Source organism: Carassius carassius, chromosome 28 (assembly GCF_963082965.1).
Source record: "Carassius carassius chromosome 28, fCarCar2.1, whole genome shotgun sequence".
Taxonomy (NCBI): Eukaryota; Metazoa; Chordata; class Actinopteri; order Cypriniformes; family Cyprinidae; genus Carassius; species Carassius carassius.
This window is the reverse complement of record NC_081782.1, coordinates 10130976-10156135: the sequence shown is the minus strand read 5'-3', so window position 1 is coordinate 10156135 and position 25160 is coordinate 10130976. Positions and strand designations below refer to the sequence as shown.

Here is a 25160-nt window from a genome sequence, read left to right as displayed (position 1 = left end):
TGGCTTTAATCTCAGGCTGAAAACACTTGACGAAGCTGCTCATCACAGCTCCATCCGGCTAATTCTTCTCAAGAAGTGTTTGTCTAAAAAGAAGAGGGAAAAGCTTTTCATTTCACTAAGAAGCAGATATTATTTCCCCTCCATTCATGAGCTGGAGAGCTGTAGATTAGCGCTCCCACACATGAAGGTTTTAAAAGCCAATATCTAGTGTGTCGTTGCTGAGCAACCAATTATCCAAGATTTGCACTTCCTCTTTCAATGTTGTTTGCTATTAATGTTAGGAATATTTTTTTCCATTCTAGGATTCTGAAGTGTGTGAAGAATGTCAAGATACAGGCATGCCAGCTTTTTGCACAGTGGACATCAGAGAATTAGATTGCTGCAATGCTCAATTAATTATTAATCATCAGATAAAATCTGAAATGAAAAGACAAGAGGCATTTTCTGGTGTAAACTGATGCCAGAGCTCTCTCTGCCTCCATGCTGTGCTCAGCTGTAACAACGTAGAAGAGTGGAGGGGTGTAAAGAATATTGTTTACACTTTCCCCATTAAATTCCAAAGACACTTACAGTATGCTTAGAGAGGGGGAAGAAAGAAATGGAAGGGCAGATGTTCTACAATTTCATCATTTGCCACAGCAGAAATGCCTCCGGGAACTAGGCCTACTAGGACTGTCTATTTATGTACCCATCACACACATACTTGGAATAAGGTGAAAGTACTAAGTACTTAAATTAACACAAAATAACTATGAACAAATAACTATATTTGCCCAAAACAGGGCCAGATATACACAATGCAGAGTTTCTGTTCTGGCCAGAATGTCAACACTTGAAACTGAAGATGATGCAGGTGGCTGTTTATGTTTAAAGGTTTGAGCCGATGACCTTTCTGACAGTCTCCATGTAAATGTTGGCTGTAAATACAGTTCATATTCCTAAATAAACCTCTAGTAGGAGAATAGAATGTACTGAAGAAACAGCAACAAAACTTTACTCGTCATTTTGTTAATATGTCATATATTTAACAGTTGTTTTGGTATCTATTCAAACTATATAACACATACACACACACACACACACACAATATACATTAAATCATTTTGAATATCTTATGACTGGTTTTGTGGTCCATGGTCAAATATATCAATTTTAATAATTTAATTTCACACACACACACACACACACACACACTTCTCTATATATAGTAAATAATAATAAATTCTAAACTATTTAATTTGAATATTTAAGTCTAAATGGATGAATAGATATTCTAAAATTATATGTGTTATTAGATCAACCCTCTAAAGATTTCAAGAAAATTAATTGCTATATGAGAAACTTTATTAACAAATTAAAGGCAAAGCACAGCTTAAGTTCACCCCTAGATATGCACCAAAAGCCAAGTGCCACAACATTATTATGCACTTCCAATATTAAAATACAACCTCCACTAAGTGACAGCATTATAGATTTCTATAGGCTTCCGCAAAAGAAACAGCAGCTAAAACTCTTTAAATAGGCTTAAATAGTTTCAACAGTAGACAACATGCTTCTTCTCCTGCACCAGAGCTCCTTCTAGTGGTGATTCAGCAAAGAGTACAATTCACTTTAGAATAGTGTTTGCCAGTTAGCACTGATTTAAGCTCAGCCTCTACCCCTCAAACAATCAGGTAATTGCATCTGGACCAGAGACAAAACTGACTCTGTACCATAATGTAATGGAAAACCTAATAACATAGTACACAATACAGGCAAACAGGACAGCAGAAAAGGGATTTAGGCACAGTAGTGCTGCCCTCTAGTGGGCAGGAGTCTACAGTGTAGTCTCAGAGGTGACTAAGCGAGCACCCATTGAAGAATGCTGGTGTCCTTCCCACCAGTAGAGAGAAGATGACTGTCGTCATGGAGAAAGGCAACATTGGTCACATGGCTGCTATGCCCACCACAGATATGGCTGCAAGCCTGTGGATGAAGTGAAAAAAATAGTTTTAGGAATACTAATTGGCCAGTTTTGAAAATAAAATGCAAAACAAACAAACAAAAAGAAACAACCTCACCCTTGGCTGGGAACAGGGGTTAGAGAACAAGTGCACTTTGCCAAAATCATCAGCTGAGGCAAGAAGCTTATTGTCATGTGACCTGCATACAGCATTAATGTCTGTGCCATCCGCACCTTCTGGCCAGATTCCTTGAAAAAAAAAAAAAAAAAACATTTAAAAATAAATAAATTAAAATAAAATGTAGGAATAAAATGAATAAAATGTCGATAATATCCAGAAAACATTATTTCAATACATCATAGCCATTTCCAGAAAAACAATTAATAATGGATACCGAAGACATTGCTTTTTTCCCTCAATATTATGTATAAGGTGACTTACCAAACACACTGAAACCCAGCACACAGGTGGAAGTGGCCCATTCTAGATTGCGCACTGCATCAGCACTAGTAATATGCTTCCCATTGGATGCTTCCCCTTTTTAACAGGAAACATAACCAGCCTTTAATACAATGACATCTGAGCTTCATTTAATGACGAAGGTGTTAGGTGAGAAAATAACTCACAGAATAGGATCTCATAGTCGCCTGAGTTGGTTACAATAAACTGGCTGTCGGTGGACCAGTCGAGATGAGTGACAAAACTGGAGTGTCCCTACGGATTCAAGACACAGTATTAAATGAGTGCTAATGGTCTTGAATTCATTATATTGATTAGAAACATATTTGGGATTCATTTTCTTGAAAAACTCACAGTGCATTTGCCAACTCGGCTGTATTTCCTGCCGTTCTCAGTAACAGAGTAGATGTAAACAAAGTTGTCGTGGGAAGCCACAGCAAGGTACGCCCCATCTATGAGACAGAGAGGATGTGAGTGGCAATTTTGGACACATACACTATCAGTCACAAGTCTGGGGTTGTTTTTATTTTATTTTCCATTTGAATGTATTTTAAGTATGCATTAAATCAATGAAAAGTGAGTAGTGGCTGTGAAACCTCAGTTTTGCCATCACAGGAATAAAGTTTTTCAATTATTAAAATACTAGGAATAGCTGTGACTAATGGCTAAAAGCACAAAAGAACACTAAACACACCTGGAGAATATTTAACAACGGAGATTATTTCATTGCCGTCTGTATGCATAAAGACAAGATCACGGGTGTCAGTGTCCAGCACCAACCACCTGCAAGACAGGAGAACATTTTTTTTATCAATACTGAAGTGTCAAATTACAATATTTTAATTAAATATACGGTTAAGAAATGTTAAAGCTGTTAAATGTTTTTCGGATTTGACATGTTAAGGAAGTCAAAATGTAAAGTTCCCATGTGCAATCATACCTTCCTGTCATGGTGCCCACAGCAAGCACTGCACCACTGGGATGAAATCCAACGGAACGTCCAGGGTCCTAGAATAAAATATAAATACAATGTAAAAAAACTAAATAATTACATTTTATATTTATAATTTCTGTATTGCAAAATATATGCATTTCATTTTTATATTTTAATATAAATATTAAACAATTAAAAAATAAATCACAAGTATGTTTCATACAATGTAACATTTAGAATACATGCATTTAATTTTTAGATCTTAATATTAAAAAATAAAAATGAATAAATGTCAAAAATATACAATGTAAAAAAGTAAATACACATAATAAAATATATTTCATGTCAAATGACATTATTTTTTATTATTATTATTATGTGCATTTAGTTTTTAATATTACAATATAAATATTAAAAAAATTAAAATGTAAAATCTCTCTCTCTCTCTCTCTCTCTCTCTCTCTCTCTCTCTCTCTATATATATATATATATATATATATATATATATATCTCATAGCAGAACATTTAATAAAACATTTTTTAAAAAAGAGAGTCTTAAACAGTCATTTGTCCTCAGAGTGAACATACAATATGCTAAATAAAACTTGCAAAGCAGATGGGATAGTTTTTGATGTTTACATATTACAGCAGTGTACAAGTAAACACAGAGTTTCCTGCAAACCTCAATGGCCTTGCTCCACAGAGGCAGATGGTTAGAGGTGTCCCAGAGATGGACTTGCTTGTCTTGACCACAAGTCACAAACTGCTCAGTACTGGGATGCACATCCAAGCCCCACAACTCATCAGTGTGACCCTTTCACAGAAAGAAAACATACAGACCAGGGTAAGAATGGAGATTTTGGTCCAGGAGGCCATGTCCTGTACTGATTACTTCTGGCCAGGTAAAATTGATTATTGTGGTATAACCTAGTTCAGAAAAACCACATCAGGCATGTGAACACACACAACTGTTGCTATGATACATCTGGTCTCATCCTGTTTAAGTGGAAGTTTTTTGGCCACTATAAGCTGCAATATGGTCCAGGGCATATGTTGTTTATAACCTAATGTCTGGCTACAAAAGACTGAGGAAACGTGGTGATCTTGTTAAATTTTGGCATAGATAGTCGGCCAAAAGGCATTTAAACATTCTGTCATATCATCTGACAACATACCTGAACAATGGGAGTGAGGGACCCAGAGAAAGAGCCCCGCAGAACAGCGTTTCGAGTCGTTCCCACAAACAACTCGTCCTGTTTTCCTTCAGCTAGAGTGCGAACGGGCCCAAAAGCCTCGGGAACCTGATTACACACAGAGAAATATATTTAGGAACATGTAATCTGTACATCTCAACAAAAACACGATTAGCACAAATTGTTCTGAATTAAGCGAAATCTGTGCTGATGTAGCTGGATCTGATAAATAACACAAATGAATGCCTAGATTACATTTAAGTACTAGAAATTATATAACATCAAAACAATAATAGCCGTATTAGAGAGTAAATGGAGATCATTAAAAATGAGTGTCTGGATTTCATTATGAATGTCAGTAAAGCTTTCATTTGTTTTGTAAGAACAAGAGCACCACTTCACCTCAATTTCGCTCTTTTTGCGGTAATCATGGTCCCACAACAGCACCCTGCGGTCTTTTCCTCCACCTGACACCAGCGTTCCATCTTTCAGCACACACAGAGAGAAGATTCCACCCTCATGTGCTCCCGAAACCACCTGGCTGATCCGGTTTCCACCTTTAAATCAAGAGTTCATCACCAAATCATAGGCTGCACTGAGGGAGTATCTCCAACAGCAGACAAACAGATGGATGTACTGCTTTTTTCTGATTGCCAGTAGATAAAAACATGGATTAAATGTAATTTATTTCTTAAAAATGTGCCACCTGAATAAATATAGTGGCAGAGCAAAACAAAAAGCAAAACTTTACATGTTTAATAGCATAATTATTTCCTGACCTTTTGCCCAGATGTAGATGTTTCCGCTAGAATCTCCAGTGATTGCATCTCCATTCCCAGCAAAAGTGACACAGAGTACATACTTGGGTTTTTCATGTTTCTGAAAGCGCACCAAGAATAGGAATACATTAAATAGAATTAAGATTTTTGTGCCATAGGGATTTAGAATGAAACTTGAATGTATTTCTTATAAAATACAATAAAATAAAATCCTGTGCTGACTTTTTATTAAAATAAATAGTGATTTAAAATAAATAAATACAAATAAAGTGAAATTAATTTGAATTACACTAAAACAAAAAAGAACTGGAATGCAACAAAACAAGGATTTAAAATTAAATAATAAACAAATTTAGAATCTAACTTTCAAATGAAAAACAAAATATAATATTAAATTAAAAATAAATTAAAATGGACATTTCAGATAGAGGCAATCAACTCGGATCACTCTGTGCTGTTTTTGTATTTCAGTCGGAACACAGAAAAATAAATGTTGAAAACCTCAAACAGTCCCTGGCGTTTTGTAAGAGTATTCCCTTCCATTGTCCAAAAGTTGATGTGGGACTTCCCGCAGGTGACAATAAGGTTGGCCTCCATGGGGTGGAAGACAGCACCCAGAACTGAGTCATTGGAACACTGAAAAATCGTGGGTGAATATTTTACACAAAATATGATGCATTTTCACTTCCCAATAAGCATGCATACATCACCAAGACATCTGTGATAACTGCACACTGGTAAAACGATCACATTTTTGTGCAAACATGATGATTTTAGCATTTTTAACAAATTTAAATACTTTTAAATCTACCTGAAACAGCCTGAAATGTAATATGTAATAATTGATTTGATCTATTGAGAATTGATTGGATTGTGAAAAGTGGGTGTTGCATAATAGAATAGAGCCAGGCAATTGGAATAGAAGGGGTTAAAAAATAAGAGAGATAATTGATGTTAGGACAGTAATTTCCTAAGTAGTGCAAATCATTACACTACAAGATTAAGAGAACAGTGCAGATGTCAAAAAGACGTCATAGTGCAGGGTTTATACCACTTGGTTTGTGAACACTCAGCTTTTTGTTATTGAAAGATAAATCACACAAGACACACTATGTCAGGAAGCTGTACATTATTAGGTCTAGCATTGCTGCATTGTATTAACTTCTTCTCAGTTTACACACACACACACACACTCTCTCTCTCTCTCTTTCTCTCTCTTCAAACAGCATGTTGCCTTGTCTCACCTTAACCTCTGCCAGTTGCTTTTCTTTCTGCCAGTCCCAAACAGACAAAATGTGATCATTTGCATCGTCAACCGCACACAAATGAGCACCGCCATTCTGTGAAGAGGAGGGGTATTATATCCATGTAAAATACCATTGTTCATTCAGCCATTTATCATTGTTCAAACAGTCATTATCTACACCCATTGTGCAGATTTCTCATATGTCGTATGGTATCAAAGCACATAGATTATTTATCCAGAACAGAAAAAAAGCAAAGCTTACCGATTTTGAGAAGGCAACGCAGGTGACAGCTCTGTCAATCACTCCTGCTCCGATCACATGAAGAGTGTTTAAACTGACAGAGTCCCACACACGGACATGAGGCTGCAAGGCCTGATAGGAATATAAATATTCAGCTATATGCATATGATTGGAGCATCTCTATAACAGATGAAATGAATATTTCACATAAAAATCATCATTCATTATTTACTAATTTTATTTACTCATTTTTTACATAAACTACAGTTCAAAAGTTTGGGACAGTAAGATTTTTACAAATTGTTTGGTTGTTGCTCACCAAGAAAGTAAAGATACAGTAAAAACAGTAATATTGTGAAATATTATTACAATTTAAAATAACAGCTTTATTTTTATATTTTAAAATGTAATTTATTCCTGTGATGCAAAGCTGAATTTTCATCAGCTATTACCCGTATTTTTCGGACTATAAGTCGCATCAGTCCAAAAATACGTCATGATGAGGAAAAAAAAACATAAGTCGCATTCATTTAGAACCAAGAGAAAACATTACCGTCTACAGCCGCGAGAGGGCGCTCTATGCTGCTCAGTGTAGACTACAGGAGCACTGAGCAGCATCTCTGGCAGTCTATAGCGCCCTCTCGTGGCTGTAGACGGTAATGTTTTCTCTTGGTTAATTTCTCTGGTTCATGTCAAATTAATTTTGATAAATAAGTCGCACCTGACTATAAGTCGCAGGACCAGCCAAACTATGAAAAAAAGTGCGACTTATAGTCCGGAAAATACCATACTCAAGTCTTCCGTGTCACATGATCCTTCAGAAATCATTCTAATATATGGTTCTAGTGCAATAATTTCGAATTATTATCAATGTTTAAAACAGCTCTGCCTCTTAATATTTTGTAAATACCATGACACATTTTTGAAAGAATTCTTTAAGGAATAAAAACTTAAAAGGAACAGCAGAAATATTTTGCAACATTATACATTTCTGTCACTTTTGATCAATTTAATGCATCCTTGCTGATTAAAAGTAAATTCTTACGGCTATAATTCATAAAGCTAACACACTTTGTAAAATGCTAAAACTTTGAGTGTGATCACAGTGGTTTTGTTTCTGATCACACTGAGGACTGGTTCAAGCCACAAGATCAACAAATCAATATACTGCTAGAGAATGTAAATGTAAACTAACTTTGCCTTCTTTGGATGTTCCGGCAACTTGTCCTGTTGCTATGGTGACCATGTCTGGATGGATGGCCAAACTGCAAAGAGAGCATTGTCAGGATCAGATGTCAGAAAAGATTTCCTATCTCTCTCGCCCTCTCATTAGCGAAACAGTAAATGAATGCAGACTGATCCCAGAAAACACAGTAAACAGGCTGCAGCTGTTTTGCAAACCAGCAGGGATTCTGACAGTCACAGAGAGAGCATTTCAGTGTTATTTTAATTAGTGACAAATGCCAATTAACTAATATTTCACAACAAATAGCATGTTGATGCTGTTCTTACAGCAGAAGAGATCTACATAAAACGGTTAAAAGTACAAGCATTGCCTTGCAGCCAAACAGAAGAGGGAAAAAAAACAGATGGCAGAAAAGATCTGGTTTGATTGCAGCATATGTATTTGAATATACTGCAGGATTCATTTATCTTGAAGATAAGAATCTGTTAAGAGAGCAAGATCTGCCCCTAAAAATGCAAATTTGCTCAGAAACTGACAACACTTCCTGAGTACATTGGCTCTTTTTGCTGAATGATAGTGCAAAGTATTTGTTCGTGTAGGTGATAGCATAGTGATAACATCTCAGGGACCTTTGAACAATGACCTAGTTTAAGAATAATCTACATATGAAATTGGAAGAGTTTATTTTCCCTGTATGACATCAATGTTGGACTGATTTCTCTCCTGTAGTAGTTCGACCAGTGCTTTTAATATTAATTAACAGTATACTAAATGACCAAAAGCATGTGGAAACCATCTTAAAAATCAATATAATGTATATTTACCACTTGACATCATCATTATGGCCCAGATAGTGTCTTTGTTGCTGCTCTTCTACATTGTAGAGCACCACTACGGAAGCATTGAAGTACACAATCTCTCCCGTCGGCAGCAGGTAGAGGTTGGAACGACAGTCTCTTCCCCTATAGCCATAACTAATAGAGTGCGTTAAGAAACAAAATAACATTTCCATAGACCGCGGTAAATGACCAAAGATGTGTGCTATTAAATTGACACTTCATTTCTGTACAGTATCTTTTGGTTGTCAATTCTAATTAGAAAATTCGCTCAAATTTACCTTTAAAGTCACTGATGCATTTTAATTATTAATAGAACTTGAAAAATCGGAATTCATTAACTAAATCATTTTCATTATTGGTTATTATTGCAATACTTATTTCATTTTTATTGGTTATTCTCATTTTAAAATTATAGCTATAAATTAAAGACTGGACTGGGAGCACCTATACATTCTCCTTTTTTCCCTATTCTTTAAAATTCAAAATGCAACAATTTAATAGAATCATTTAAAAACTGAACTAACTTCAGTTACATTTAAAGGAGACCTACAGTATTATGCCCAATTTAACAATGTGTAATATATGTCTCAAGTGTCCCCAGAATGTGTCTGTGAAGTTCCAGCAGAAAATACCCCACAGATCATATATTATATCATTTTGAAAATGAGTGGAAGCAGAAACACTATTTTGGTGCATGCCTCTTTAAATGCAGATGAGCTGCTGCTCCCTGCCCCCTTTTACACAATAGATACTCTAGTAAAAACATCTGTTTGGTTTGGATTATCATGTTTATCGTGCTGAAATTATGTGTTTAAATCATATTCGTCTAAACTTCTGATTTACGTTTTTTGGAGCACACACATCTGAAGCACGCACAGAAACAGCTGTCACATTGCATGTCAGTACTAAACTAAGTTCTTTCATGTCTTTTTGCGCTTAAACTGTCAAATAAAAGTTGAATTAAAAACACATGAGTTACAAAAACAGCATTAGGTTGGTAGATGCACCAGGGACCCGATTATAGCACTTAAACAAGAAAAAGACATCATTTTCATGATGTCTCCTTAAAAAAAAACATCACAAGGATACACCCACTGAAGTTTTAGCTTGCGCTCTGGCAGCGCCACCTTCTGGTCAAGGCTGTAGCTTTCCCTCAGCCTGTCTGGAATATGCATGGTGATTGGACGTCCACGTATGAACATCCTCACGTAACCATCATCTGTTCAAGAAGAGCAAAACATGAGCGGCCAGATAGAAACGAGCAGTAATGTAATGTATTGTTAGGAATGATTTGTCAAATCATCCAGGCTCTACTGACAGAACTGTATTCATTTAGAGACCCATTACAACACGAGACTACAACATGATGGCTTTATGGCCATCCAAAATGGTTTTTAGCTGTAATGCAGAGGATAATGCAATCCGGTCAGACTGTTTTATAAGGTTAATTTCCCATAACAATTTCCCCATTGTCTCTAGTTAAACAAAAATTAACAAATATTACATACACATAGACATAAAAAATATATGCATTTCCTCAAGTGGAAAAGTAAACTGCAATTGAATAAAAAACGAAACAATCAAATGTGTATTGCAAAACTTAAGTGTTATTTTAATTGTATTTATACTACAGTATTTATTCATATTTTGAATTATCTTTAAATTTTAGTAATTTTATCAGCTTTTTTAAGTTTTAGTAAGAGTTATTTCAATGAACTTGCTAGTTGCTAATCTCACATAAAACACTTAAGACAAAAAGACCAAAAACCAAACACCTATTGATCCTGAGCTCTCAGCTTGTTTTATGAAAACAATATTACTTTAAAAAGAAATTGAAAAAAACTTACCAGCATTGAGGGTGCACTCTTTGGTTTTGCTGAAAGAACAAGGAGAGAGATTTCTTTCAGTTGTTCATCCCTTCAAAGACTTTAAGCCAGACAAAAGGGCCACAAAAGTTAAACGAAAACTTTCTAAAAACATTTCTGAAAAGTTTGTTTGCTGTCTTTGACCTGTGCTTTGTGAGAGGACGACTAATTCATTGAGCTCATCTATTAATCCTGACCAAGCTTTTATGTGGACTTTCACAGAGCTCTGTTTAATGGAGAGAACACTGAATTAATTTGACAGGATCAAAGGGGCCCCAAAACGGCTTTAAATTTTAGTACAGGCAGTTTACATGACTCAACAGATTTTGGGGAGGTTCCAGGATTGGAGGGGATTTAGCATCAAAAGCATACAAACAGACAAAACTGCTACACTGGAGGCTTTGAGTAAAAAAAAAAAAAAAAAAAAAAAAAAAAAAGAGGAAAAGAAAAGAAAAACACGTTCTGTTTATGTCTGAGTGTGCGTGCATTCTTTAACCACACAGTTTTCTACTTCCTGTTTGCTGATGCATGTCTGTCACAACTGATAGCCTGAGACACAATAAATTAGACCCATCAATCCAGTACTATTTGCTATAATATGTTTGTAGGACTCAACTATACACATGTGATTAGAACTGACAGCCATCAGTGTCTCTGGCTGAAAAAAATATTAGATTTTATGTAAAGGGAAGACAGAAGGATCGTGGGTGCAGATGAATAGCAATGCTCCCACAATGATCTGTTTGTGTCCATGCAGTCCTGCAGAAACCATCCAAACACTTCATTAAAGAAAAACTTGAACCAAAGCAGGCCTCATCTCTAATAACCCCTTTTCAGAGTTGTATACTGTAGACAAAATTATACAATACTGCCTATATATATATATATATATATATCTAAATAAATGCCAGATGTGAAACTAAATTCTTAAATGTTTCTAATTTTTATATTAAATATTTACTATTACTAAGCTGCTTTTCTTTGCATTTTTATTGGGCAAACAGTGTTATTTGCAGCATCATGTAGCAAATGAATTGGCCATACAGTATCTCTGTAAAACTGCTTCTGTAACAAAAAACATTGAGCTCAATCACTGTGTTCATCATTTTTTCCATTTATATTTAGATGGTTTAATGTAAAGAACAGTTTTCGTAAATGTCACCACATTGAGTTCTGGAAACAGAACCTTTAGGTAAATATTCAAATATTACACAAAACAGGTAAAATATTTGGATTGTGCATGTGCCTTCACAATTAAATTTGAACCATGAATTATGCCTCTTTTTTACTTAGTGGGTTTTTATTTTGAACCATGTTTATAACCAACATCATGATTATTGTAAAAATAAATTTATTTCTATTTATAAAGGGGATTTTAGGAACATTTCAGGGCTCCACACACCTGATTTAAGGTCATGACGCACAAAATGGCAGCTGATTAGCATGTACTGGAAAAATCTATTTTACCAATAATCACTCTAGGCTGTGTAGCAACCATTATTCAATATGATGCTGTAAGCATGTGCCATTAATGTGCTTGACCTCAAAGAAGCCTTATACTAATGCACAGACTATGCACACACGCATCCATACCACACACAGCATTGATGACGTGTTCCAATTTGACATTTCATGTCTTTTATACATTAAAAACACAGCACGCAAAGTATCTCTATGGATTATACTGAATTGCTTAGAAAGTGATTCACTAAAAGGAAGTTCTCTGGACATGATGTCCTTCAAACCATTTTCTTTCCTATAGTAAAGCATTCGCTCTAATTTGCCTTTAAATCCAACTGTGTTAGTGTGCGGCAGTGGGTGGGTTCCATGTTTAATACATTGCAAATTTTTCAGATTGCACTAAAGCAATTATTAAAACCCGTGCATTATATGCAACATATATACAACTTGAATGGAAGTTGAATGGATAGCTTTCATGTTCATGATAATCAAACCCAGATGGAAAACATGCACATTTTTTTAAGTGACTCACAAAATGTTGCATAAAATTTACAAAACTGAAGCCTTGCAAAAGCAAGGTAAAATCCATATGCAAAAAGATGTCCTATTCTAGACAGCTATGCTTTTAAAGTTTATTGTTCCCATTTGGAAAGTTAAAACACAAACTCAGCCCAGGTGCGTTCGCTTTGTTTATCGTCAGAAGCCATGATGCTGTGAATATTCCTGTTTGCCTACCTATGTTTGCTTTCTTGTGGGAAGCTGAAAGTAATTCCATTATCAGCCTCACCCTAAAACTACCAAAAGTTTTTCTTTTGAAGACCTGAAAGCGCTTAACAAGAACTTCAGCTTTACCTGGTGGACTTCTTCATGTTGTTTGTCCCGTTATTCCGTTTAAGTGCTAGCTGGAATTTGCAGAAGCGTCAGGCAAAAGACTGAGTTCCTTGTTTGAGTTAACTTCAGCTCTGCAGGAACATGGACCTCGCTAACCAATGGCAGGACACTTCCTTAGCATGCATGACAGCCCATTTTTGGCTGACCACACCCCCTGTGCTTCAATGCAGTAATATGAAGCACTCTGTGGTCAAGATACTGTTTCAGTGGTAAGTGTGTCAACCAAGTGACTGCGCACGGTTGCCATGCACCATACAAAGTTTGATCACAAACAATCATCATGGCATATATAAAACACTACTAACGTGTCTAATCTGCCATACAAACATCCTGCAGGTGCATGGTGGAAAAACTTGTTGGAACTGATACTTAACCCTTTAGAAGACTGAAGCTTTCATTAAGTAGTACTTTATGATAACAACAAAGGCTTATTGGGCTTATTGAAATTTTTCTACACTCACATGTAATTTTTTACATTATTCTTTCCAACATGAAAACATGTTAGAAAAATACTCATTTGAATTTAACACTATATTAAGTGGTAACATGGTTAATGGGTTTCTGTTTATGAATGTTTAATGAGTTTTTCAGTGGGTGTTATACAGCTCTGATAGGATCTCAGTCAATAACACTTATATTGACAGATGTCTAACTTGAACCTCAATGTTTACCCTGGAAATCCATGTATTCACGCCATAAATTATTTATCACTATTTGATCACATTCTTCCTAAGCTTTCTTGCTGTATACGCACGAGTACACTTATTAGTTAAAATATCTTTCTTATTAAAGGGATAGTTCACCCAAATAGCAAAATTATGTCATTAGTAACTTACCCTCATGTTGTTCCAAACCCGTGAGACCTCCGTTTATCTTTGGAACACAGTTTACCGGATCTTTTTGAACCAGTTGACCAAATCGAACTGAATCGTTTGAAACGGTTCGCGTCTCCAATACGCATAAATCCACAAATTACTTAAGCTGTTAACTTTTTAATGTGGCTCACACTCCCTCTAAATTCAAACAAACCAATATCCCGGAGTAATGCATGCACTCAAACAGTACATTGACTGAACTGCTGTGAAGAGAGAACCATTTAAAACGATTCAGTTCGATTAGGTGAACTGGTTCAAAAAGATCCGGTTACATCGAATGATTAGTTCGCGAACCGGATATCACAAACTGCTTTGTTTTGAACTCTCTCTCACAACAGACACGGAAGAGAAGACAATGCTGAATAAAGTCGTAGTTTTTGCTATTTTTGGACCAAAATGTATTTTCGATGCTTCAAAAAATTCTAACCGACCCTCTGATGTCACATAGACTACTTTGATGATGTTTTTCTTACCTTTCTGCACATGTACAGTATACCGTTCACACAGCTTCAATGGAGGGACTGAGAGCTCTCAGACTAAATCTAAAATATCTTAAACTGTGTTCCAAAGATAAATGGAGGTCTTACTGGTTTGGAACGACATGAGGGTGAGTTATTAATGACATAATTTTGCTATCTGTGTGAACTAACCCTTTAAGTAACGCTCAAACCTTTATATGAAATATTATTTCTTTTCAATATGAAATATTTTCACAATTTAAAATAATTGTTTTCTATTTTAGTATATTTCAAAATGTAATTTATTTATGAAAATAAAAATATTTATTTATTTATTTATGAAAAATGTAATACTGAGCTATTTGAAATATAAATCTTTTGTAACATTATATATGTCTTTACTGTCACTTTTAAGCAATTTAATGCATCCTTGCTGAATAAAAGTTTTTTTTTAATCTTTATTGTAACAGTGGTCAGAGCTATGTTTGAACCAGAACACACAATGGTAACCTAACAGTTGCTAAATGTTTTTAAATTCTGACTAAGGTGCTTCCTGACATTTTGTATACTGTGAATGTATAGTTCAAATCAGCAGTAAAATGACAATGATATCATACATGGTGCTGATTTAGCTCAAAACATGATATAAAATGGTATTTTACAAACGGTTTTCTATGGATGGTCCACCTCTTCCCCCTTACACCGTCTCTGGTGTTTTGCTGACCACAGGTCTGGATCTGTCTGTCATCTAATTAGACACTGAGGTAACATCTATTTTTAGCTCTTTTGATGTCTTGTTCTAGACTTAAGGTTCGGAGGGAAGGAGAAGAACTGAAATTTGATCTCTTTGTATAGAACAATCATCGAGTCTAATGCACTTTATTTAGATTTAGAAAAGGTACCTGTCTCTCTTTCCACATGTTGAGCTGCTGGATGAGGTGGTTCTGCTGCGGGAGTCTGCCATCTCCTTCTTCACCGTTGACAGGCGTTCTGTGGACATGCTCTTCCTGACACACCGAGACGAGAGCATGAGGTGGAGAAGAATGAGTGAGGCACAATGCAGAGGGCAGGAAAGAAAGACATCAAAGAAAAGAATTTTTCACAATATTTCATTATAATTGTATACTATTTTACCAAGTAGTATTGAAGTATATGCTGATATTGTAGTAAACAGGTAGTATGACAGTATGTTATTTACAGATTATGTCAGTCTAGACGTATTAAACAGCATAGCAGACATCACATTACAAATTATTAATATTAATTATGAATTATTATATAAACTATTATTATACTACAACTATTTATTATTAATTCACCATACATGCATAAGATACTTCATTATACCTAGCGATCCTGTAAAATTAAAGTTCCAAGTAATTTTTTACTCAATATCATCACCTTGAGGTAGAGAAGTAATACTGCATTAATGTTGTTGGTGTGGAAAAAGGAAAATATTTTCAACACGTATGATACCAGCATGTCTTCTAATAAATTGATATATACATTATATATATATATATATATATATATATATATATATATATATATATATATATATATATATATATATATATATATATATATTGTGTATAACTCCCACCTTTTGATAGACATCAGCACCTCCTTTTTCGGAGAGGAGGGAGAGGAAGGATAGCCACTCACGCGTTTTGTTTGCACATAGCCATTTGTCAGTGGCTTGGATGGCAGAGCTTGCAGTATCTGCCGCACTTTATCAGGAAGGAAGAAACAGAGGAACACAAGTTATCATCACATGCAAATTATCTTCACCTCCCACATGGAAACTTTTTATGTAACCACTATTTTATGCATTACAATATATCCCTGTAGCTCTTAGGGTTGAATTATCTTAATAGAACCTAGGATGCGAACACAAAGTAAGAACACTGTAAGTTGCTTTAGATAAGTATCTTTCATTTGGCGGTTTTCTAGGCTCTAAAGACATAATGGCAATAAGCAGAGGGCCATGATAAAGCTCTGACCTTTAGTAGGTCCACCTTTCTTGCTGCTGGCCTGTGTGATCTCCTCACAGCAGCCCAGCCTTCTCAAAGCATCCGCCAGTGCCGCTTTCATCAGCTGAATCTCATCCTCCTGCAGCTGCACCCTCTGCTCCAGGTGAGAGATACGATCATCCATCTCCATCCCACTCCCGGCTGATACATTATCATCTGAAAGAGACAGACAGAGAGTTATCGTATAAGTCTTTGTAGAGTTTATCCATATCTGTATAACTTTTTTTATGTGGAATAATAAAAAAAAAGATATTCTTGTGCGCCAAAGACAAAAGTCATATAGGTTTTGAAAGACATGACTGTGAGTAAATAGCCCCTTTCACACTGCGATTCCGGCAAATCCACGGGTAATGTGTCCCGGCAATTGTTCCCAGGTCGCTAGATTTTGCCCCTTTCACACTCCCATGATTACCCGGAATATGTGCGTGCTTTCACACACAACCCGTAAATTTTTTTTTTTTTTAATTATTATTATCAGAAATTGAATCTTTGATAGATATATATTACCTACAATTAATTGTGTGATTCCAGTTATTGTAAAAACTTTATTTTTAAAATAAATACATAAATAACAAGTTATTATGAGTGGGGTTTCAGTTTACATATTGTTTTTTGCATTTAAATTAAGTTAGAATATTTACAATATTATTATTACTATTAATATATGTACATTTTATTTAGTAATATATATTACATAAAATCATCCTGATGTGCCTTGAAAGTTTTCCAGTGCCCCCTGTTTGAGAAATACTACTTTAAAATATTTTTTAACAATTTATTTATTTATTTAATACAATTTTGCTAAGAGACTGCGGAAAAAATTTGTTTCAAAAAGTTACCCCAATTACCCTAAAGTGGAAAGTCCATTTTAATTTACAATATTTCACCATTAACCCTGCTAGGACACCTGTCATTTCATACATCCACTATAACAACACTGGGATCTAGTTGGTTGTAAGTAATTGAAAAAAGTAGTAGTTCAAAGAAAACCTTGTTTGCACGAATAAAAATGTGTGCATTTTTGAAACACCTGCGATATATATTTATCCATCAAAATGTGTTCTTACCACAAAAAATCCATTAAATCACAAAAAAGAAAAGAAACTGAAAGCCTAAGCAAACAATTGAGAAAGTTTCAAATGCTAACAATGCTCATTCACTGTGGCAGCCATCAAATGGGTTTCATTTAAATATACAAATTATAAATATGCACAATAAACAAAAAAAACTGAATTTTTCACATTTTTTTTATTTAGCTCCTCAATATTTCAGATTAAACAGTGGCTCCTTGTATCTGTTTCTATCTCAAGGGCAATGCAGCGGGCTCCACGCTAACTGTGCATATATAATAAACCTCTTTTAGTGCCTTCACCGCTAACACTTGGAGATCACATCTCTCTCTCTCTCTCTCTCTCTCTGTAAAGCAGTATCAGCAGGTGGTGAGCACATCAACTGAAATATAAAAGTGTAAGAAAAAAATGGGAGGCAAAAGTGGAAGGTGAGAAGAAAGCAGGATAAAGCTGAATAGTGATGCTGGAAGACAAAAGCAGTCTGGAGGAAACCGGATGCTCTGTGACTGAGCGTTGAAATATTCATCATCCCCCTCTGCTTATACTCCCCACCTACCTGCCATTCCAGTCAGTACTATGTCCACCTGTCAACCCGCTCGGACAGCCTGATCCTCTGCAGCTCTCTAGGGGGTTCCTAAAGGTGCCAAACTCCTCCCTGGCCAAGGTTTCTTTCTCCCACCTTCCCCTTGGCTTGCTGGATGGCTGGTCCCGCGTCTGGACCTCCCTTTCTCACCCTCCCCCACCCCTTTACCACTCAGTGCTGTGTGTAAAGAGTAGAAGGGTGATGTTTGTAACAGGACACTGATTCCCGTCTCCTATGCGGTAGAAAACTGCTGGTGGTGCTGTTGGCTGAGAGAGACAGCTTTGGCTCGACTCCAGACCTGTCTGATGCATCGGCCAGGCACTACCAGGAAGTGCACTGACCAGCCTCTCCACCAATGGGACGCTGAAGTGTGTACATGCACTTGACAATTTATGACTAGTTGTTTTATACCCCTAGGGCGCATGCTCATTTTCTCAATCAATACAATTCACATTAGGGATTTTTACTGTACAAATTGAATTGCTAATATCATGGCCTGAGCCCAGATAGTTATGCAGAACCAATGTAAACCATCTAACTGTACAACACCGACAGACACTCTCTCTGACCCAGGCTCATCTATATAGCGTCTACACATCCATCTGTCGTCCAGCCAAACCATCTGTCGCAGAAATTGCCCTACTGAAAAAAACCAAACAATTACCACTATGTACACCGATACCTATCCTTGAGAGAACCTGTAATTCACAAGAACGAAGAGGAAATAGTCGTTTCTAAGTGACAACAACAACAAGCTGTGCACAATGGGTATAGCATGAGGATGCCATAGTGATAATTTTGATTGTTGATTGTGATTGATTGTATATTAAATTCAACATTTTATTCTAGCATTTTAACTGTCTTTATCTATTTTATATATACAGTTTTATATATTTGTTAAATGTTTTCTTTTATGTTTGCACCGGCCATATATATACTGTATAAATAAAGATAAATATTTATAACATTTAAAGATATTGAACTGTATTTTGTATCAGTGGTTCTCAAATAATGGACCACAACACAAAATTAGTGACAAGTCTATTCTTCAGCACTAGGGGAAAAATGTTCAATGGAAATAATAAAATGCAACTAACCATATAATCATTAAACTAGGATAGCAAACTCAACAGGCTTATTCTCGCTAAAAGGAAGGAGAAACATCTTATCTTATCCACATCTTTTTACGTTGAGGTCAAAGGCCATGTGTCTTTATGATATTTTGATCCACATTCATCAGCTGGTAGATTGGCTAATACTAATGCAATATTCAGAACAATGTTTTAGACACGTAAATCACATTTCTGCTGTTGTTTACAACAACATGCATTTATAAAATTGTCAGACATGATGCATATTATTTTGCCTATGCAATAATTTTTTTGTTCTCTTCTTGAGCTTGCTTGCTAATCTAAACTAGGTGTTTCATAAACCTGCCATTTTATATAAGAGATATTGTTTGCTCTTTGAGAAATCACTTTTGCTTTGGATAAAAACATCTGCTAAATGCATGAATGTAAATGTAATGTTTTCATGATAAAACTACATCATAATCAAATTCGGTGCTCTGCTCATTCACAACTTGACAGTGCAAAATCTGGCTGCTTTGTAAATAAAAATATTTTGGTTAATGTTTGTTAATGATTGAAATGCTAACAACAGACAAGATGTTTGTTTACTACTGAGCTTTATCACTACGGATACACTGTAACCAGGTAAATCAATCTTAATAGGTGTGTAATGTTATACACTTGATTACTAGATCACAATAAACAAGTAACTCAGAACATTATTTCCACCAAAACATTATGCATAGCTGAAATCAAATAACAAAGGCCCAGAGAATCAAACTGAATCAGGATAAAAGGCTCAAAGCTATCACCAAATGAAAAATGTAAACATGAGAAATCTCATACGGAAATTCTCCTTATATTTACCAAGAGCCTGAATCTCTGAGTAACGGTAGATGTTCATTCTACCTTGGCACTGATCCCAACCGCACATATGCGATAAGAAAATGTCTTAGGGAAATTTTTAATTTGCATGTAGGCTATATAAAACTGATCATAATTTAATCAAATATCTCCATCAATGACAACACTGTTTCTTTTGTTGTGCCCTCGCAGGAAGAGCCAGACCGACACGTCAATAACATTACACTGCTGGAATGTTCATGTAAAAACGGTTTAATATCAAATACAAAATTCGCTTACGTTATCGACCTGCGTAATGAAAACAAACCATCCCGTGAGGCGCTCTAGCGCATTCATTATGAATGCCGAGTCAAGTCGCTGCCAAACTTACCGTTGCAATACCGAAGCAGAAGCGTGTTCGTGTCACACAGGTTCCCACATGAAGCGACTCGCTCCGACATGTCCTTCTTCTGATCAGTTCCTTTATTATCTCTTTTAAATCACCGGTCCCCAGATCCGCCTGGACACTTTCCGGACATACGAGTGAGCCTTCACTAACGTTACCTCTTCACCGAACAACCGACGACAACCTGTGCCTGCGTTTCTATAGCAACAGCCTCACCGCTGATCTGCTACCCAGAGGAACAAGAGAGCATGTTTACTCTCGGAGTCCTATAATATTCAGTCACTACTTTCATCATGAGTATATATTTAGATAGCTTAGTCAAATTAGCAAGGCCTGAGGGGGCAAAGGCTACAAAGATATCTGACTATTGTGCACAGGTATGAAAGAGATGAATAGATCATTATTGTCTCGTGTATCCGGTATACAGATATTTATCTTGGGAATTTACTAGCTAATAATGGTGGTGGTGTCACGAAGTACTATGTCCCTGACAAGTCAAGCAACTGTTTTTATATTCACTAACAGTAGGTGGCGGTGTAGGTATGATTAAAACATATAAACACCTAATGTTTTTGTAGGCCAGTGGTTTTCACGCCTCTCCACGAAGAACCCCTGTCTCCACTATCTGACACACCCACCTCAGGTCTTGCAGTCTCCACTGAGTTGATTAGCTGAATCAGACGTGATAGATGAGGGAGACGTACAAAATGTGCAGGCAGGGGGTACTCCAAGACAGTGTTGTAGGCTATTTGGACAGCGAACACTAAGTGTCCCATTTTAAACATTTTAAAGCGCCAGCGCCCCAAAATCCCCGTTGCGATTGAATATTAAATAATAAAATAAAACATAAATAAAAATAACGTTTTTTAAGCAGTCTCTTACAAGGTGGTGATAATAAAAATGAAATAATTCTTAGAGGGAAGCAAAACATTTGAAAGTAAACAAAAAAAGCATTAGTAAATAATTTTTCTCATATTGATAAATATTATCCTCCGAATCTTTTGAGAGATTAGACCTGCCCTGCTGGGCGCCATCTCTGGTGAGGAGACAATTTACCTTCTTGACACGAACACCAGTAAAATCTTATTGATAAAACATTAATGACTAGTGATATTACCGTACTTCGTCTTGAACCATGCTCTCATAAAATTTAAGCAACTATGTCGCGTATCCAGTGTTTCTTTCGGCTGTGTAGATTCAGAGCTAGTAATGTCCGATTCACGATTTGAATCACTCTAGTGATTCGGTTCAATTTCATGAAATGTGTACACGCTTGGCGTGATAGCATGAATTGGATCGCGATTCAGTGTGAATAATGTGAAAGAAAACTACAAACTTTAAAATACCAAAAAATTATCAAACCTGCAATTGCTATCGTTTGCCAGCTATTCAGAAAAACCTTTAAGTTTAACACCTGCACGTGCTGTGAAGGACTTTCTTCCTTCCTACTTCAGGTAGGCTACGCAATCAAAATACATTTATATCAAACACGTAATACAAAATAAGGGTGAACTTTTTTACTTGAGTCAGTGCACCACTGGGCCTATGTATAATTTTTAATATACATAATTAAATGTTTATCAGTATTTATTGCATAGACCATTTTTAAGTTTTAGTTGGGTTGCTTGTATTTTTCATATATTCTGTGAAGAAACTTAGTGTTTTTCTGGTATGAGATCACAGCTTTAGTAACAGTATTGCAGACTTTGGAAAGTAAATCCTTATATGTTTGTTTGTGATCATTTTTATTTACAGAGCTGCAGAAAGTAAACAAGCCTACATCATTGCCTATTCTGTACCTTCATGTTTTTGCTCTTGTTGTGGCTTGTCTTATTTTGCCTGATCACTAAACAACTATTTATTTTTGCATCAGTGAGTTGAGAATTCAATTGACACTGAGGCCTCAACAGCCATCTTTGTGTTTGTTTATAATTTTCCCTTTCATTAAACCAAAACAAGTGAGGCTCTGCATTGATGTTCATTTTACCATTTAATCATGAAGTGACTTAAGCTAACCGATTCTCAGACCATTTTTGAGCAGCTCTATCACACCCCTCATTCACAAATTTAAAGTAGTTATTGTTAACAGTGGCTTGTTAATGGCTATGGGTCGTGCTTATGTGAGATCATTATGCAGTTCAGGCAAATTGATAACTGGTAAATTGACTTGATGTTTGAGGTTTATTTGCATGTGCACCATTGCTCAATTTACTTCTCATTTCATCCCTCACTGGCAGTGTGCCAGGGGGAGAAAGAACAGAACTCTCATATGGATGTCAAATAACAAATGCTCTATGTGTGTATGTGTGTGTGTGTGCACTGTGTAAGGTCAGAGTTTTTCTGATTATACACTATTGGATGGTTGAATGGAACAGAAAGAATTTTAATTGGGTTGTAGACAAAAGGAGAATGAGAAAGATATGCATTGTGAATTTTGTTTTTATTGATTTTTCCTTCATTCTACTAAAAGGCCCCGCTCTGCAGACACTGCAGCATTTGAAAGATTAAAAAATGCTAACTTAAGTCTCAAAGTACTACAATACATTTTCTTGAAAAATTGAAATAAAAAGCAAACATTACATTTTGATATACTTCATAATTTGATGTGCACTTTCAAAAGCTTGGGAAACTTGTTTGCAATTAAATTTTAAGAGGTATCATTTTCTTTAAAGAGATAATCACTAGAGTGCTTTGATTTTTTTTTTCTTTTTATGTGGTGATATGTTTTAGCAGTTGTAAAGATATTCAAATAATTAATATTTCATCCCCTCGAATCAGTTCTCAGTTGCATCCATTTGAACTGATAACTTAATTGCAGTTGCCTGGCTGGTGTAAGAAGTGCAATTTGCAATCTGCCATTACAGTCCATTACGTTCAACTGTCAAGAATCGATAAACTGACTGATTGATGGATTTATGCTTGACCTTAACCAGATGACACCTTTTCTCCTTGTAAACATCCTCCCATTGAAATGTCAACAAGAGATTTGTTATATTTCAATAGAAGTTACTTTCAATTTTTCATACACTTCTCAGTTGTATAACTTTAAAATGTAGTTGGTCCATGTGTGGAAGAGTGAATATGCAAATAATTTTGGACTTAAGGAAATATACTTTGAATCTTATCAGTTGTTTGGTGTTATTGGTAGAGAAATTTCAAGTCCAATAATATATAATGCATACTTTAAGTCTGAAACTCTATGCTTATGACTCACTATGCGAAGAAAACAAAAATAAAGACTTTGTTCAACAAATTGTCTCCTCTGTGTCTCTCCACATCACTTTAGCACCATTTTGAAGAATATCCACTGAATACAAATTGTGTATGCTATTCTGTGTCAGCCACGACACAAGGATAAATTTTCTATATGTATCTATGCTTTGATTTGAACGAAAACAGCGCATCCTTTCAGTGCGGCTGACACAGAAAAGTGTACACTGCTTGTGTCCAGCAGATATTCTCCAAAATGGTGCTACAGTGATGCGGAGAGATAAAAAGGAGACAAATTATTTGAATAAAGTCATTATTTTTGTTTTCTTTGTGTACAAAAAGTATTCTCATCGCTTCATAATGTTACGGTTGAACCACTGATGGCAGATGGACTATTCTGACGATGCTTTTCCTACATATTCTGGACCTTGACAGTGTATTTTACTTGGCAGTCAATGGGACAGTCACAAGCCTCCCGGTTTTCTTTCAAAATCTCTTAAATTATGTTCAGAAGACGAATGAAGCTTTTACGGGTTTGGAACAACATGGGGTTAAGTGATTAGTGGCAACATTTTCATTTGGGGGTGAAGTATCCCTTTAACTGAACATTTGATGGGAAAAAGTTTTACAAATGTGTAATATAAAAAGTAAAAGATACAGTATATTAAATAATTTTAAAATGAAGTTTAAAAAAGGCTAAAATATGCATTTAAAATAAGTTTTTTTTAAATAATTCATAAACATATAAATGTAAACATTTTTGTGCAGAGTCGGTGTTGGCAGGACAAGTGGTAATCTGAACTACTAGTGGAAAATTACTTGGTGTTTGAGCTGATTTTGGCATGTTTAGTGAAATATGTCCCGATTTTCATAGTTATAACTCATACAGTACTGTAGTACATAGAACTTCGCTCTTTTGGTCAATTGTTGACTCAATCAGTACTCTAAAGGTCACTTGAGAAACTAGTTTTGACAGTCATTGTATTGTCAATACAAATACAAAACGATACAAATCATTTTACCAGTTACTCAACAGATACTTATCTTGTCATGTCAAAGACATTGCATACCCATATACTGTAAAAATATCTGAATGCATGAGTAATACTCTTGATGCATGAGTAACTGCTGATGAGGAAGTACAGTTGAAAAATCCTTATTTTTTATCTAGAATTTCTACTTCTGCGTATATAGGCCTACCTGTCAGGACAAGTTCTTTGTGAACATGGCACTGTTGCCATGATAATAGTAAACAAACAGACCTACTAAACAATGGATACACCTGAACACCTTTGCATCTTAATTCAAATTACTAGCTCTACATTTTTGGCATCTTGACAGGGTCACATTCCATTAGTATGACGCATGACCTATCAGACCTGGAAGCCAATTTCATTTGCCGCAAATGCTGGGTTACTTCACATGGAGGTCCCGACTGGGGTAGGCCTGAAGGTTCAGCTATCCTGCTTTCAAAAAGGAATGTCCCAAAAATTCTCAGTCTGATAATGTGTTTTCTTATGACTAGCAGCATGACATAACTACACAGCTGTTTCTGCCTGGAGCAACTCTGCCAGA

General features: G+C 35.7%; 2 protein-coding genes across 4 annotated transcripts in view; one reads left to right on the top strand and one right to left on the bottom strand.

Moving 5' to 3' along the window:
* Positions 1–1326: 1326 nt before the first annotated feature.
* On the bottom strand, positions 1327–20601 carry LOC132107901 (echinoderm microtubule-associated protein-like 2). Of its 2 annotated transcripts, XM_059514238.1 has the most exons (22): positions 20361–20601; positions 16374–16559; positions 15974–16100; positions 15273–15377; positions 10668–10696; positions 9910–10039; positions 8806–8955; positions 7991–8060; positions 6817–6927; positions 6553–6648; positions 5810–5944; positions 5309–5408; positions 4932–5086; positions 4512–4637; positions 4019–4150; positions 3343–3410; positions 3097–3185; positions 2757–2854; positions 2570–2657; positions 2385–2480; positions 2061–2191; positions 1327–1965 (listed from the first exon to the last, which is right to left on the bottom strand). In XM_059514238.1, exons 1-22 carry the CDS (start codon positions 20428–20430, stop codon positions 1840–1842), a joined length of 2418 nt encoding a protein of 805 aa, XP_059370221.1. In that variant the 5' UTR covers positions 20431–20601; the 3' UTR covers positions 1327–1839. The 2 variants fall into 2 exon arrangements, with proteins under 2 accessions (XP_059370221.1, XP_059370222.1); XM_059514239.1 differs by lacking the exons at positions 15273–15377; positions 15974–16100; positions 16374–16559; positions 20361–20601 and adding an exon at positions 12999–13134.
* Positions 20602–21477: 876 nt separating this feature from the next.
* The window catches only part of LOC132107902 (gastric inhibitory polypeptide receptor-like), a 30577-nt gene continuing 26894 nt past the window's right edge, over positions 21478–25160 (top strand). Inside the window, exon 1 of one of the 2 annotated variants that reach the window (XM_059514243.1) lies at positions 21478–21829. The gene's annotated coding sequence lies outside the window, so the exon portion shown is untranslated. The remainder of the gene's footprint in view (positions 21830–25160) is intronic. The other variant, XM_059514241.1, reaches the window with a different exon arrangement.